Genomic DNA, 18227 nt, shown 5'->3' on the forward strand with positions numbered 1-18227 from the left:
TCGACAATGCCCATGTTTTTTTTTTTTTTTTAATTATTATATATTTTGACAAGCTCACCAGTATTGGTTATAGTTGGTATATTTTCTAATGTATTAAAATGTAAGTATTTTAAATTCAATATATGTATGGTGTAGCGGGTAAGTTCAGATGACCAATGGGAGACTGAGGTGTTGCATACAAATAAGCTTTTTATTCCAGAGTTGAAAAGGCAGAGCCAGTGTAATGGTTTCTTACATAAGGCAAACACAGTTCAGGAACAATAAATCGGCTTACATGAGGCAGCAGTTCAAACAAGCAGAATATTCACAGCAGTCATGGTTCAGATTGTCCAGCATGGAGAGAGCTGTTGAAGGTGCAACCTCTCCCTCACATTTCCACTAACTAATCTTACCAGGTTTTTTACCTTAGCTGGTCTTAATTCAGGTAAGGGTGTGGTTCCTCCCTGGCTACATTCTCCCTCAGAATGTGGGAGAGACCCACTCTGTCACATATGGGTACAAGTTAAATTCATGAGATCCAATAAAATATGTACTGCAATTCCAGTGTAGATTGTTATCAGAATTAAATGGGGAGCTGGTGCTGCTGACCGAAGGCATTCATCTGCTTAATTGCAAGCTACTGTATATTGAAAATTGATTTCAAATCATAGCTGCTCTATACAATTAGGGGTGTTCCTGCTTACATCTATTTGCTATCTTTACAGGTGTCCATATGTACAGAATGTTTGGAAGTTTTTATAAGTTATCCCCATAAGTATTCTACCCAGAGAAGTGCTTAATAGACCTCTGTTTGACGTGGTTAGAAGGAGGTGTGTGGTTAAGCAGTGTACATTAGCAAATGAGATATGCAATAAACCAAAAGACAGGTGCAAAGAGATAAAGCCTGAAGGAGTACTGATTAAAAAAATCCTACAGCAGTATCAATTTTAAAGGTCAATAATAAAATATCTTTGTGAAAGTCCCTTTGCATGGATGCACAGCCTTTCTTTATAAAAAGTTTAAGCACTTCCTGTCTCTCAGCGTACAACAGAGATTTCCATTAGTACACTCTTACTGTATATTTGTTTATCATATTTATAGGCATGATACTAAGAAAATACATGGCCTGTGTTTTTATACAGATTGTGGAAATATAGGAATAACTTTATTCTCAAGGAAATAGACAAAATACAAGTTTTGTGGAACTGTCACAAACTGAATCACCAAAAACTGTTAATGTAAATATGATTTTTTAATTATTTTCAAATCTACATTTTTTTTGTAACTAGTACAGCACATATAAAATGGCCTAAAGCTTAGGCTACCCACTCACCAGAACCACAAGTCTGCATTAAAGACTTTTGATTCTGATGAGTGGGTAGCCTGGTGAGTGGGTTGTTTTCTAGAACAAGTTACTTGTTATTTGTTGTGTGCTAAACTTTGTCGTCATTGAAAATGTGCTTGGAATGTCAGTATTGAACATGCTGGTATTCTACATGTGGACACAGATGAAATGTTGCCATGATTAGAATGTCGACAAAATGTCCCTGGTGGCCTAATGGTGACTTACCTGGTATGGCGGATCCAGTAGCTTCAGAGGTGCCTTCCAAGTCCAGCAGTCAGGTGATGATGATATCCAGTGGCACTTCTGGTGCTAAGTGTATCACCAATCTTAACCACTAACCCTCCCCCTAGTGTTTAACTCCAACCTCCCCTCCCATAGCCTAACCCTCCCTTTAGTGCCTAACCTCCCCTCACATAGCATACTCCTCTAACCCTCCTTTTAGTGCCTAACCTTAACCTACCCTTCCGTAGCCTAACCCTCCCTTTAGTGCCTAACCCTAACCTCCTCTCCCACAGCCTAATCCTCCCTTGAGTGCCTAACCCTAACCTCCTCTCCCACAGCCTAACCCTCCCTTGAGTGCTTAATCCTAATCTCCCCTCCCTTTAGTGCCTTACCCTAACCTCCCCTCCCACAGCCTATACCCCTCAGCCCCCCCTGAGTGCTTGACCCTAACCTCCCCTCTCATAGCCTAACCCTAACCCCCCCCCCCTTTTGTGTCTAACCCTAACCTCCACTCTGGTCCATGCAGCAGGTCAACATTTCTCATGTCAACATTTCCGATATTGACATTGTGAACATGTCTTTAAATGCCTACATGTTCTGTAGGTGCCTACATGTTCAATGTTGACATATCATTGTTGACATAGTATTGTTATAATTATCAATATTGTAAAATGTATGATTGTCAATATTGCAAAATGTATGATTGTCAATATTGTAAATGTTGCCATAACTACATCCCATTATTTGCACCTTAGTGTTGTGTTTATCTAACACTCCCCTGGTCCCTCCTCTACCTTCCTTGACAATTTCATTACCTGGCTTTCTAACTTTCTCTCTACAGAATGCCACTTCTACATCCTGGGCAACTTTTATATGCCCATTGAGCATACCACAGATACTGTTGCTTCTAAGCTTCTCATTCCACTATCCTCCTTTGTTCTTACTCAATGAACCTCTTCCCTTACTCTTTTCAGTGTTAATACTCTCAGTCTAATTTCTTCCACCACATCTCTGATTTCATCAATTGCTCATTCCCCTCTATGACTAATACCTCATCTCTCTCTATCTCAATCCTCTGTCCTTGTTTCCTTTTGGTTCTCTTTCTGTACCTCCCCATTTGGTGATCTCATCAGCCTAATACCACCTTCACACTAACGATACAAAAATCTATTTCTCTTCCCCAGACCCCTTCCCCTCCACCATTCTATCTATTTCTGAATATCCAAGTGCTTTTTTAAAATCAGCATGTCTAAGACTGAGATTATTGTGTGTCCCCCACACCACCACCACCACCACCACCACACACACACACACACACAACACACGGTTCCTTTTCCCTCCCATTTCACACTTTCTATTGCTAAAACTATCTTCCCTCCTGTTCTGCTGCTGCGGTGCCATCCTTAACTACACTCTATCCTTCTCCTCCCACAGTCATGCTCTCTCTAAAACCTGCCGCTTTTGACTTCACAATGTCTCCAGGTTCAGACTACCAAATCTCTTTCATGCTCTCGTTATCTCCCACTTGGACTACTGTAACCTCCTATTCCCTGGTCTATCTCTCTCATGCCGCTCCCCTCTTAAATCTATCTTCAGTGCTGCTGCTTGCCTCATCTTCCTATCTTCAGACTCTGATTTGACCTCTCCTCTCTTTCAACTCCTTCACTGGCTCCCCTTGGCCTACAGAATCTATCTCATGCTCTTCATACTCACTTAACAGTCTAACACTTCACCTCCTACATCTCTGGTCTCATCTCAATACACACTGCATCTAGCTCTCTCTGCTCTTTCTCTGAGTGTCAACTCTCACCCAGAACTCAATCACCCCCCCCATCAGACTGTCTACCAGCCTGCAGGGATTTAAATGTGCCCTGAAAACACACCTGTTCAATAAACCTACCAACTCTTACACTCTCAACTCACATTCGCTGTATGTACTCGTCATCTCTTCCCAACTATCCTCAAAGTTTTACCCTCAATCCTTCAGACTGTAGGCACTCACCAACAGGGCCCTCTCACTCTCTGGATCTGGCGTCATGCTACACTGACTGATGTGAACAAGCCTCACTTACAAGGCGAAACGTACGTCATCACCCATTGCCCCAGAGATCTGACCGGCCGGGCACCATCCCGCTGACTGCCGTAAGTATGGAACACGCAGTTACAGCCGCTCGATCCTAAGAAATCACCTACTACACAGTGATCAGGCCAGCCGGGCACTTTCCCGCTGACTACCGTGAGTACGGAGCGTGCAGTCACAGCCGCTCGATCTTGAAAAGATCACCCACTGCCTAAAGATTTTACTGGCCGGGCGTTATCCCGCTGATTGCCCACGATACACAGTAAGCTAGTACAGCCTAAATACTTACCTGACCAACCACTCTTACCTGGCAATATTTTATTCATTTCCCCAGTGTTATTGCATTTAACTGGTACTGTTTGAACCTTCAAACAAGAAGGACTATACAATCTGCCTTTTTTCCTCCTCCTTCTGTGTGATATCTAATTTTAGTTTTCTAGCTCTGTTATATTTTTTATCATAGTACGGGAGCTAATTTCTCTATACTGTACACCCGCTCAGGAGGTTTATTTACTTTCATTTTGCTTACTATGCTTTTGGGAGAATTCTTTTCCTTAATATATATGCATTTATATGTCAATATTTCAAGCATTACTTTCAAAGGGGAAGGGCAGCAATATTAATATATCATGTATTGTTACTCATTAATGTATAAAACAACAGGTTCAGTGTGTGTTCAATTACGTGCATAATCTAATTACTGACCAACACAGTTGGTCTCTGTGAATTTACAGTCTCAAATATGGAGTATTGATATTCTCATATGTATTGCTAAAGAACCTCCAATTTTGAGACTTCTCGTGGAAATCTACTCTAACATATGTGATCATCAAGGGACCATTATACATATGGAAATTGTCTTCCGCACTCTCTCATCAGTCTGCCTCTTGTACCTACCCTGCAATGTCATTTTGATATCAGGGGAATGACAATTTGTGCACACTGACAGCAGAAGTGCCCTTTTTGCTTCCTTACTACCAGCTGCCAAACCCCGTTCTCTCATCCCGTGTCCTCTGGTTACATGACACAGTGACAGCAGAAACGGGGGAGACAAATGTCTGGGCCCCTTTTTAGAACAACTTTCAGGAGCGCATATACTTCTGTATAAAACGTCAACTTATAATTACTGCATGCAACTTATTTCCCAATTTAGGTGACACAGTGATTATAAGACATGCACTTTGAGTATCATGTTTTAAAGTTTATTTTGCATGCTTCCGATGATCCATAGACTTCGCCTATTAACTTTACGTAGGTGCTGTTTAATAACATGATCTTTTTTTCAACAGATTATATATAACAAACTTCTGTTGATGCCTGTGTCACAATTATATGTAGTAATTTACACCATTACCTTGGGTACAGTGATTCTTCTCATGCCTGTCTATGTGAACAATTGTGTGGTGATTTGTTATGCTCACTTAGGTGAGCAAAAGTTTGGCTGTATGTAACATTAGGAAATCTCTTCCTAGTTACATACTTAATTTTGACAATTCAGTCGATTGACCTTCTAATACCTTATTATTATTCGCCTGCAGTTAAGCTTATTTCAGCTTAGCTCATTTTCACATCATTTATCAGTGCTATATGCACAATTTGTTCCACCTATCTGAGTGATATTGTGGACGAAATACACTATATATTCTTTTGTGTTGTATGTTGTATGTCATGTACTGTTGATTATTTACTATTTTATATTTAATTATATTAAAAGTTAAGTTTTAGTATCACTAGTTTTACTACTGATACAATAATTGAGTGCCCCCAACACAGAATCTTCTTTTCTGTCTCTACATACCTACATACTTTGTATCCTTCTGACTCAGGGGAGCACCGCCAACTCAAAAATCCACATCTTCCTCATCATTGAATACCATTAATACTATATAAGTTGGTCCAATAGAGATATATACCACTCCATCCTACGGGTGTAGTTTGTATACACCCAGGAGGTCTATTATACTACCCTTTTTTCTGTTTTTTCCTGTGCGGGCTCCAAAGATATTTCTTTGTTCCCCGTCATGCTACACTCTCCTGGTGTCCAGTGCACTCCTACTTAGAGTCCTTTACTCTGATCCATTCTGTCCATCTTTCCCAGGAATGGAGTCACCAAGTGCTACTGCTAATAACTGTTTCTTATTTCACTGTATCATATTTGCCCCTGTAATGTTTGATATGTTTTACATTGTATTTTTGGTTTAGCCTATTGTAATTCTCTATGCATTGTGCTATGGTCACTGGGTGGCATATGAATAAAAGATGATGATAAAAATAAATGTAAAAATAATCCACTGTACCAAATGAGACAGCAAATATTTGGATTGTTATGTAAGTGTAACCTGATCTAAAATGCAGCTGAAAACTTACATTTATGTTAATGATATACAGTTAAGAAGCACTTGTATATGTGTTTCCACGTGTGTTTTGATCAACTTAACTTTCTGTTTTGTCACAGACACATGTTTAAGAAATACAGATGGAATGCATTTATGCATATGTCTAAATAAATATTAAATCCTTAAAAATCATAAAATGCAATGCAGTTTTTGTTATTTACAGTAACATGCAGTAAGAACATGGTGCAAATGCCAGTGTATATGTATGTGGTTTTTCCATTATAATCCTTCAATTTATTAATTTGTATCACCCTCCCGATTATTTTACTAAACATTTTTCTTCAACTTTCTGGATTACATTTGGACTTTTAGCCATGTATTTATATCATCAGGCAGAGTTGCTTAATTCTGTTGTCCTTGGATACAACACAAAGCTGGTATTGAATAGAGTGTGTTTGTTTGCTCTCTGGCTTGCATCCAATAAAGAGACATGGCTGTATGTCGTAACCAGGGTAATGCAAATAAACAACTGCCATATAACACAAATATAAAACTGAAAAGTACAGATGGAGGCTAGAAATAAAAAGCAATACATTTAGTACATGTTTCAGGTGGATGCATATAAATCAATGAACTAACTACAAAAGTTTGTAGCATGTAATGTTATATCAGGAGAGGGGTTATTGCCAATTGCTACAATGAATAAGTTAGTTTAGAGAAATTTATTATGGTTTTAAACTTGATGGTTGGGGAAATTGCTTATAATTGGTGATATTTCAAAGTTGAAGGTCTTCAATAAAAAAAAAATCATTCCAGGATTCAGAAGGTATACCTCCCAAATGATCTGATGATTTGAAGAATGTTTCTTGGTCAGGACTATTCATAGGTTTTAGGGAGTTTTGTACTAAAGTATAGTGAGGAGGCCGATGTATCTACAGCCAGGGGTGTAGGGAGGGGGGAGGAGCTTGTAGTAATTACTCCTCCCACCTGTCAGTAGCCTCTCTCCACAGACCAGCACACGCTGCTGTGTACTGGGCTGCAGTGGGGCCCGGGAGGTTGCTGCTGCTGAGCAGCAGTCTGATCTGCCTGTGCAGGGGTGGGGGGAAATTATCACACAGATTGTGCCCCTCCCCCTGGATTTGCCCCTGGCTGATGGGCTCATAGCACCCCCCTGTTCATTGCGTGGCGCTGCAAAAAACATTTTTTTTACATTTTTTCCTAAGTGAGGTGTGGCCACGCCTCCAATAATTAGGCCAGCTGCCCCCTCAAAAAAAGAAAATTTAAAAAAAGTACCGGGACCCGGCCCAGCTTTCTAAAGGCCTGTCTACAGCGTGCAACGAGCAAAAAGGCATTTACAGTGGTGACCATACCCCCACTGTGCCACAGTCACACCCTGTTCCACCAATGAGACCTTCAGAGTTGAGAGGTGTTTTAGAAATCAAATTAATAAGGTGTGTTCAATGGCCATCATTGGAGATCTGGCTCACATACATGAAAAGTTTGAGTGCCCCCTTAGATATGACATTCCTTCAAAATCGTAGAGATAAATAATTCTTTATTAGATCGCCACAGCTGCCAAGAAGAGATAAGTCTTTGTGAGCATGGAACACAGACAAAACCTAATTAGTATACATTATATAAAATGTATTTGTCTGTCTGCCCACTTGAGATACTGAGATATGCTGCACATCAGTCCTATCTATAATAATGATTTACACATACATTATTACTTTAACAATTTTAATCTTTCCTAAGTTTACTGAATACAAAATCCTAGTATGTTTTCATTAGAAAGCCTAATGTTTGTCTAAAAGCAGCATGACATTATATTTTGGACTGGACATAAAGACAGCATGAATCAGATGGATATAAACTCAGCCTTTCAAGTCCCAGAGGAGAAGACAAATGAAATTGCCTTGGACATTTAGACAATAGCTGGCAAAGAACAGCATCATTAAAAATTGATTATGTAAAATACAAGGTTATGTCTTCTTGTGACTTGGATGCAGCTTTCATTTCCAATATATTTGATATACCACAATTGAATATAAGACAATACAGGATTATATATATATATATATATATATATATATACATATATATATATATATATACACACACATACATACGAGAGCATTTTGCAAGCTGAATTATTTTGATCAAAAGATCAGTACCATATACTTTCATTTTGCTAGATGTATACACATTTGAATTAGCCGGGATAAGCATGGACAATAACAGTGTTATTTATGTTTGTATACACAATGGGCATTTATGTTTCTAGGTAACTAGAAATTCACTTTCAAAAGACATACTATAGAGATGTTTCTGCCAAGGATTTCTGATACGAATATTTAATTTATTATAATTAGTTCTGAAGAAAACAGATTAATATCACCATGACATAATTTTAGAGTAATAATGGCAATAATAAGAATCATATTTTACCATCAGAGAAGGGTTCCCATTCATACAGTCGACCCATAAACGGTTTGTTGTTATAAGATGCACACTGCACTTCTCTTGTGCCTCTGTTGTTCCCAGGACACAGCTGTGAATACAAGTAACCATGCAAGAGTTTATAATGATGATCTCCAACATTTGTAAAACTTCTAATCATTCAACATTGACTTTATTCTATATACATATATTAAGACTCACACCTTAAAATACAAACCATCTTAGTTACTCTTACATTTATGCAGAAAGTAATGTACTTACAACCTACCATGGCCGGCTCATGTCGCATTCCAGCATAGCGGCTGCACAAGGCGCTACCCCATAATGGGCCAGTGCAGATGCAGCTGCCCAGACTCATGCCCACAGAGCCCTTGTAGCCTGGCCAGAGCTGGGCTCTTCCAGGTGGCTCAGATGCGGCTCCGGACAGGGCATGACCTTGTTGAAGGTGATGTGACAGCATGACTTTATTGATAATGTAGCCGCACGTCATCCCTGCCCTTGCACAGTGTTACAGTGACTCCGTGAGTGAATCACTGACACTGAGGCAAGCTGCTGGCAAGCCACTTTCCCAAAGTCTTAATCCACAGCCTAAAAATCCTCCCAAACCAAAAACTGAGAGTTTAAAAATCACTGACACTGAGGGCTGAGGCCTGCAGAGCTAAGGGCTGCGGTGCTAAGAGCCCGAGTAAGATTTAAGGGAGAGAGTGCAACTTAATTGACTCTGGAGGGAGGCACTCACTGGGTCTGTACTCTACGGAGGGAGGCACTCACTGGTCTGTCTGGACTTTCTGGAAGGAGGCACTCACTGTTCTGGACTTTCTGAAGAGACTGGAGGCACTCACTAGATTGGAGGCTGCTCTCCGGTAACTAGCTCTGCAGCAGTTTGTGACAGCTCAGCAGGTGAGGTCACTGCTTCCTGGGGGATGGGGGGACAATGAAACATGAACATGTGTTTTATATTTTTCCTGTGGGGCAATCATTGAAACAATGTGTTTGATAGCTTTATATAGGGGGCCACTATTTGTCCTTTTTTTAAGGTGGAGTCAATGTGTGTGTTTTTTTTCCCTTTGGGGGCCAATGTGTGTATTTTTTCCTTTGGGACAAAGTGTGTGTGTGTGGGGGGCTGCTCCAAAACTTCTCACACAGGGTATGAGTAGACCTGGGGCTGGCCCTGCCATATTCACTTAAAAAATACAAGAAGGCAGTTGTTCTGAGTTTACTTTAGTCCAACTATATAAGTGTAGGGACAGGCTGGGTGACAGTGGGACTGGTCTCCTATCGAATGCATTAGGCCAGCATCTGCAAGTCTTGATCTCAGTATACCATGTGAATGTATCATTACAGCATTGGCCCTACTTTACAGAGAGGGAGAGAGAGGTAAAGAGAAAAAGAGAGACCATGGGGTCAATGTACTAACATTGCCCTTTTTGTCAGGGCTGATATCCTGCATCGCTGCTTACTGGAATATCTTAGCACAGGTATGTATTACAAAAAGGTCACTGGGGAGAAGTTACAGTATCTCACCCCACTGGCGACCTCTGTCCTATGTGTAGTAATGGGTATTTGTGGGCATGGTGCACATGTGCAAGATGTCATGAAACCACAAGATATTATTCAGGACCACCAGCACTATGTGTTAGTGGGCAAGCAACGAAAATTATTTTAGAAGTGTACAATTGCACGTAATAAAAGTATTTTGGGGACTTAAATTGCGTCAGTTCGTGGTAATTTGCGTATATGGAAACATTTTAAAAAATTATAGAAAGCAATTTTCTCCCAGGATATTACTGTTCCACGTAAATTGGTAAAAGTATATTTTCGTGTTGTAAAAGTGCAATTTTAAACTGTTAAAAAGCACCTGCTGCGGCCACGTGCGATGTTTAAAACACTTGATGCATCCATACCGCCCCCCCCAAAAAACAAAAAACATACCCAATACGTTAAACCCATTTTCAACAAATGTTTTTTTTTCAACTAAAATTCGACCGGTTGTTTTCGCCAAAGTACTCAACTTATGAAAACAAATTGGGGTAATTGATCATTAAGGGGGATGTGCAAAGGGTTCTGAAAGAAATCCCCACATTTTTAGAAAAAAATTGTGATTTTGCATTTTTTCTTTCACCTGGTCTGAGATGGTGAAAACTTTTCACCTGTTTTTTTTCCCCCGTTTTCACCAGTTTTTTTTTGTGAAAACTGGACAATTTCTTCTCTAATTGAATTCGTCCCTTAAGCATATAACCAAAAAGAATTGCTAGGTGCTTGATGCTATAAACAGGAAACCGATATTCATACAAATATTCATACAAATAAGGATTTATTGTAATTTAATCATAAACAGCATAATAAATACAGATAAAAAATACATATAGTAAAAATATAAAAATGGAAATAGAAGGAAAAACTTCCAGGAGTGATAATCATTTAAAAATAGCTCATCAGGCTGCCAAAATATATTATATATATTTGCTGGTATGGTATTGAAATACCGTCGGCTTCCCGACCGTGGAAGCCCGACAGGAGGTGATCCCGACGAGGAAAGGTAAGTACCCTAACCCCACCCTCCCGACACCCTAAACCTAAGTCTTCCAGGGGGGTGCCTAACCCTAACCTCTCCCCCGGTGGTGCCTAACCTTAAGACTCCCGGAGAGGTGTCTAACCCTAATTTCCCCCCCCAGGGTTGCCTAAACCTAAACCCCTTTTCCCCAGGGACATGAAAATACTTACCCGGCCAAAGACGTTTGGGATTCTGGCGGTTCGGGATGGCAACGCCGGTATCCTGATCTTATTCGGGATATCAGCATTATGCCGGGCAGCGGGATTCCGTCACCAGTATATCGACGGCCGGCATCCCATCCGCCGGCAAAATAATACTGCATCCCATATTTGCTAACAGTGTAGGATAACATAGCAAAACATAGTAGCAGTCATTGATGGTCAAATTGCAACAACCTAAAATGTATCCAAACTTATAATGTGATTAGTAAATAAAAAGTACCAGGAGAATGGAGTGTTTTACCTTGAATTATTAAACAAAATTCAGCAGGAGAATGTTAAAGTAAAGATTGCTCCCAGAGTATACTATTGATTCAGAAAGACCAATAATCAACGGTTTGTAGTCCAGTTTAACTGCTGTCTATGATGTTGTGTAATATAAGTTCAAATAAGGGAGTAAAGTTATTTCTGCACCTTGAACCAGGCATTCCAGTTGGAAATATAGTAATTAGCAAATATGTGCTTTAAAAATCCGCTCATAGCTATATAGATCTAGCGGCCTCTGTTGAAAAGTGCATCAATCATACCTGACATGTTCTTTGGGGCACCCAGTTTGATCTGTTTTAAGTATCTGTATACAATATTTTAACTGTATTCATTTTATTTTTTACTTTTTTTAAAAAAAAAGGCTTTTCAACAACAGAATCTTTAGACAGAATATTTAGACAAAAAAAATATATTTTTAAAACTTAAATTAGCCTTATTTAGATGACTAAAGTTTGTTTTCTCTTTGTTATTTGTTAATTATAGAGACAGCATTGTTGCTCCCTGACACCTCTTCTTCCACATGAACTGTTGTTTTAAAACCCTCCAATGTCTGGCTAATGACTTGAGCCATCAGCAGCAGCACAAATGAAAACAGCAGTTCAAGTGGAAGAAATGACACCAAGGGCTACAGTGTGTATTTAAAAAAAATACCAATTTGTTTTTTAAAAGGGCTGTTTTACCCTTTAATAAATTTGCCCCTCATCTTCTGTATTTTTGTATGTTTCCGTAGTAGTATGGTGTCATTATTTGTTCAATTTACAGCCCTGTGGACTATATTGGTGATAATTTAATAAAGGAGGATAATAACTGATAAGTCATACTGCAAGTTCTCAAATGTGTAATTTCCTGTGAACACATTAGTAACAGTGTTCTCCCCAGTGAATTAACAAAGAGTAACCTGCTAGCCATCTGTTGCCTATTTTATCATGCGCTAAAGAAAAACTATAGCTAAAACAGAAGTGAAAAGAATATTACTGGACATATATGGAAGAAACAAAAAAATCTCAGATCCAACTTTTAAAGAAGTAGACTCAACTTTGCCTAGATCAGTCTATAAAGACCCATTTGTCACCCCAAATTGTTAGTAACTGATGTGTGAACAACTCAATAATTCATGTCTGTGACAACCTTCTAACATCGTTTTTTTGGACAGATTTAAATTATCCTGTTTAATCAGGAGCTAATATAGTTGTAAATATTAGAGGTTGTGTTAGTTGCGTTATAATAAGTTGCAGACACCTGGGTGCGACTGTGGCCATGCACCCTCTAAAGAAAGTCAGTTACCCAATGGATCACTACTTATGTTCTATGCAAACACAATATATATGGTTGGTCCTCCGCTAATATTCTAGACAGTACATTAAGGCTGAATGTACATAAAATACACTGGAATCAAGTAAAAATTACAATATAATTTATTACTACATTTATCTAAAAGAATCTTTTTCAAGCAATCGATTGCAATAATAATGGAGAAATAAAACAATATCATAAAAAAGTTAATATATAAGATCAGATGTAAAAAAAAAGCCATTCATATGAATTCCAGATTGCAGTTATCGGCTATGGCCACATGTGACTTATATATTGAGAGATGTTATATCCATTAAAGTTTGATCAGATTTATCCTGGATCCTGGATGTATGCTTCAATACAATTCTTTAAGCCTTTCCTGTTGAAAGCAACATCATCTTGTCACGGTCATCTGAACTTGTTGATCTGTATCAGGGGGTGTAGTAGGTATTACCGCTGGATGCATGGCCGGCTGTACAAATCCCAACAGCGGCAGCCCAGCAAGGGTGAAAATCCTGATCGTCCCTAAGGTAAGTATCGCTAACCTAATTCTACCCCTAACCCTCCGTTAGGGGTGCCTAACCCTAACCTCCCCCCAAATGCCTAACCCTAATCCCCCCTTTAAGTGCCTAAACCTAACCCCCCCCTTCCCCGCTGCCTAAATCTAAGTCCCCCGGGGGGATGCCCCAAGCCTTGAGCAAGTTGAAGTTTTTTTCTTTCAGCTGGCTCTGTCACTGATCGCTATCTCAGCAATTTATGATCTCATAATTGTAAATCCGTATCAGAAGTAAAATACTGGGTCATATATATTTAAAAGTCTTGTTCACCTTAGAAGCAATATCTTGAGACCAGACTATTAGTGATGACACAATGCAGTGATACTCATATGGTGCCAATGTATCCTCTATCGACTATGGTCCTGATTCAGCAAGGAATGCACGGATGCAGATGCACACAATCGGTCGATTATTTCTCATTGCGCATGCATCGCAGTACGTGTGTGCTAACCAGCTATTGCGATGGAAACTGCGTTTGCAGAGGCAACGCAGGCACAGAGCACAGTTATTGAGAGGAAATGCCGTTTGTGGGTAGTGACAGGGGGGTGGTCGGGCAAACGCAGATGCACCTGTGCGTTTTGACGGTGTTTCAGAGGCGTCCATAATTAAGCCCTTGCGGTGCCGGATGCAGCCTGAGGTCTAGTTGCACACAGGAAGTCTCACTATGTCAAGGGGACGGTCAGGTCAACCACTATTGTGCGTATGGGTCCGATGGTTCTCGATGTTAAACGCAAGTAAAGGGAGTGCTGGGCGTCTGCTTATTCTGCTGCGATTGCCGTGCGTATGCATTCATTAGCATATTCTCGCAGTGGCCGATTGCATGCGCCCAATTGCATGCATTCCTTGCTGAATCAGGCCCTATGTCACAGTCAGATGCCACAGGGAAATCCATGATATGAAGCCATCTTTCTCCCAATCGTAGCAGTGTAATACATATGTCTGCAACTATTCGCGTATCCTATGTGTTTTTTTCGTGAGAAAAACAGAAAATTTTCGGCTGTAAAAAACGGGGTTTAATTGGATACCATGAAAAAAAATCTGCGAAAAAACCCATTTTTTGGCGTCCAAATTTTTTTTGCTGCCAATTCGATACAGTCCTTAGTGTATGGTCTAGAATATTAGCGTAGTACCAACCATATATATTGAGGACACAGACTTATACTTGACACTTAAATGGTTATAGTTACAGGCAGTTTAACCAAAATGTCCTCTAAAAGTACTGAGGACCTCATTCAGAGTTGGTCGAAGCGGCCGCACGATCGTACGGGAAAAGGGGCCGGATATTCAAATGATTCCCTCGCAAGTTGCGTCCCTAAGTTCGGATCGGTAGCTGGCCGACCAAGGGGAGGAAGCGGTCGGAATTCAAAAAAATACGCCCCCTTCTCATATGCATTGCACGTCATCTCTGGGCATATAAGGATTAATCGAGACCATCGGGAACCATCGAAACTGGTCGTAGAGCTTACGGTTGACCATACCCTCTCTTAAGCTCTACGATCATGTCAGTGTAAGAACCTCCCATGTCACATGTGCCATGACGCTACTTTGTTAATTATGCACTCCCATAAACCGTATGCACTCCCATAAAACGCTGTTCGCATAATTAGGCACGCCTGCGTTCGGATCTCCACTCCCCCATTTTCAAGCACCTTCCCCTGTTACCACCCACAAACGCCTCATTCTGTCACTCAAACTACCGGCCTGGCTGTGTTCAAGGAGAGAGAAATTTCTGGTCGTAGCGGCTAGTTTGCGCACGCGCATTGCGAACTTTACGCATGCGCAGTATAGCGAACATCGGTGGCGTACGACTGTGCGGCCGCAACGTCCGACTCTGAATGAGGTCCTGAATCTCATGTTCTCTACACATAGGGCCTGATTCAGAGCCACTCGCTATTTGCGAGCGCACGCTTTGAATCAGGGTGGGGAGTATTTTTTATTTATTTTTTCCTGTCCGCTTGCTAAGCTGTGGGTGCACACCCACAGCTAGTGTGAGCGGGCAGGAGATGTTCGTGATAAGGTAGGGTCTCAGCACTCGCAATGCCGAGTGTACTTCCAGCTCTAATAGAGCCGGAAGTCCACTACTGACATTACGAGTGATGTCAGTAGGGACGCCCACAAACGGCAGGTATTCCTTCGGGAATGCCTCAGTTTGTTCAGCCCCCCATCCGCCTACAAAACTAGGCGAGCTGTCGATCAACGTCGACAGCTGCCCCGTTCTTCTGCGAGTGAAGGTCTCGCGCGTGCGCACTGGGCCATCGACCCGCTTGTGAGCGGGTCTGAATCAGGCCCATAGTTTTGTTAATAACAATTTACTGGAAAAACATATTGTCATATAATTGTATTTTGTTTTGCATACAGAAGTTCCTTCCATGTGCTGCAGCAGTCACAACATGTAGTGCTTCTTTTTCAGGAATTTACATACTTTATGTATAAACACAAACCCACGACATGTATCCACTTGTTTTATATATGTCATTCCTAGCAGTTTTTGCAGTGGTGGTAACTGGTATATAGATATGCTAAAGGAGAAAAAAAAAAAGGAGGTTGTGGGAACAAACATTATCACCATAATAAAAGAGCTTGGCAGGCTCATATTCATTGCATCATCTACGAGTAATGGAACTAGGGAACCACCTGGATCCTGGACCAGTTGAACTGTATATTGTACTACTATGGTAACCTAGGTAAAACTATGTGAAGCTGTATAATATTTTCATCAATCTTTTTACCTTAGCTGCCAAAGTCATAATTAAACTGATCAAATATCCTGGTATATGGAACTGGAAAATCTGCCATAATTATCTTAGTAATATACTGTCTCACAAGACTATGCAGTACCAATAAATTTTCCACAGATCCTGGATGTATGCTTCAATACAATTCTTTAAGCCTTTCCTGTTGAAAGCAACATCATCTTGTCACGGTCATCTGTATTTGTTGATCTGTATCAGGACCTTTGGGGATGAAACTACGGGCTTTGATGAGACCTCTGCTCATTTATGAAATACTGGAGCCAAAGTATCACTTGTTTTAGGGATGGAATCCAAGACCAGGAAATGGACCAGATTATGCAACTGGAAACTGCAGCTATAGGACCCTGGAACCGATCATGGAGAACTCAACCCCTGAATCTGAATTCAGCAACTCGGTGCTGAGAGCCACTACAGGGAACTCAAAAGAGATACAGCCAATGGAGACTAAGAACCGAAAATAAACTAGCACTGTAATCAAGAACTCAAGAACTCAGAACTGAAATGTGGAAATCAGGCCTGTGAGCTGGCTACAGGTGCACAGACCTGGAACCTACACACTCAGAGCCGGCCCTAGGCATCCTGTAGACATAACAGGCAAATGACTAGGGACAACTAGAATGCCTAGGGGCATCCCAAGCCTAGAGCAAGTGGTAGACTTTTTTCTCAGGACTGAGGCTGCAGCAGCAGAACACAGAGCCGATGCTCAGTCTCACACAGATAGAAAGTGCTAGGTGAGGGGTGTTAGGTGCTGTCCTGTATTCTGTGCTGTGAAGGGTGCTTTGCTGGTGAGAGGTAATGTGTGCTGTGCTCTAATCTGCGCTGTGAGGGGTGGTGTGCTGGGTGAGGGGTATTGTGCTGGGTGATGGGCTGTGCAGCAAGGGGAGAGCCTGTGGTGTTGTGAGCAGAGAATGTGCCCTATAGAATGCATTCTGAGGTGGTGGTATAAAGGACTTTCCCCTAAAACCTGTCCCTTTTTTCTGTAGTTACAGCAGTGTACTGTAGCGCTGGGTATATGTATATATATTTTTTATATATATATTCTGTTTTGCTATGAGGGGAGAACCTGGGATTATCAGCTGGGGGCACCAGTCAAACTCTTGCATAGTTTACCAAATTGGTTAGGGTCCGCTCTGTACACACTGATACACATAACTGGAAATGAAGTCTGAGACTCAGCGTTAGCCCTGTCAATAGGACACACAGAATACAGAGACCAGTCAGCTACCACCGATGGTATGCTAGCAGATGGACCGGTTACTTGTGGCACTTGCAGGGAGACAGGCATTAGATGTAAATGGAACACTTGCTGAGAAACATGAACTTTGGTGAATGCAGAGTTCTTACTGTGAAACAGACACTAATGGCCAAATGTAATAGGGTGAGAGTTTAGAAAATGTTAGTGTTTAGCAGTAACTGTCACACTGGTCGAGTTTTATTTTCAAAATGGGAAAACATCTGGATAAGATTTTAAATTGTGAGAGTTTTTTGTGTCTGAAAAACATGCAAGTTTGTTCTGTTGCTTTGTTCCCAGACTCTATTACATTGGCAGAGTTTTAAAACTGTGACATTTTCTAAACTCTCACCCTATTACATTTGGCCCTAAGTCAAACTTGCCTACCCTGCCAATTCGGCAAGGAGCCTCCAGGCCCCCCAGGAAAGGCAGGCAAGCCTCCCGAGCCCCAGCGACCCATCCACCCCCCACTACACTTACAGTATAAATCCCGGCAGCGGAAAGGCCGTGACGCGATTTGCGCTGAATCGCGTCATCATGGCGCCGCACCCTGACACACAATGCCATTAATAACGGCATTGTGAAGAGTGGGTGGAGCCACGTTGACGCGATCGCGATGTCATGCCCCCATGCTCCACCCCTAAATGCACATCATCACCAGGCAACGCCCCCTTTTTACCGAGACCCGTCCCCCACCGAGAAAGCCTGACAGCTCCCTCCCAGAAGGAGGGAGTGAAATGTCGACAAGTATGCCCTAAGTGTAAACTGAGCACTTCCTGAGAACATAGGAACAGAGCGAGAAGCAACTGAAGCCCGGAGTCAGGGAGCTAACCTCAAGGGAATTAATTTAGTTGTTTCTGCAATGAGCTGGTCTCCAGAGCTAATTTAAATAGGGCGCTTTTAGTGTCAATTGGATAATCAGATCATGTAAG

At 41.1% G+C, this 18227-nt stretch overlaps 1 protein-coding gene across 1 annotated transcript in view; it reads right to left on the reverse strand.

Moving 5' to 3' along the window:
- Nucleotides 1-18227, reverse strand: part of THSD4 (thrombospondin type 1 domain containing 4) — an 898709-nt gene that overhangs the window by 546600 nt on the left and 333882 nt on the right. The window contains exon 6 of the mRNA XM_088445395.1: nt 8411-8513. Coding sequence (XP_088301521.1) covers nt 8411-8513 — 103 coding nt within the window. The remainder of the gene's footprint in view (nt 1-8410; nt 8514-18227) is intronic.

Source organism: Taudactylus pleione, unplaced genomic scaffold (genome assembly GCF_031769625.1).
Source record: "Taudactylus pleione unplaced genomic scaffold, aTauple2 ptg000019l, whole genome shotgun sequence".
Taxonomy (NCBI): domain Eukaryota; kingdom Metazoa; phylum Chordata; class Amphibia; order Anura; family Myobatrachidae; genus Taudactylus; species Taudactylus pleione.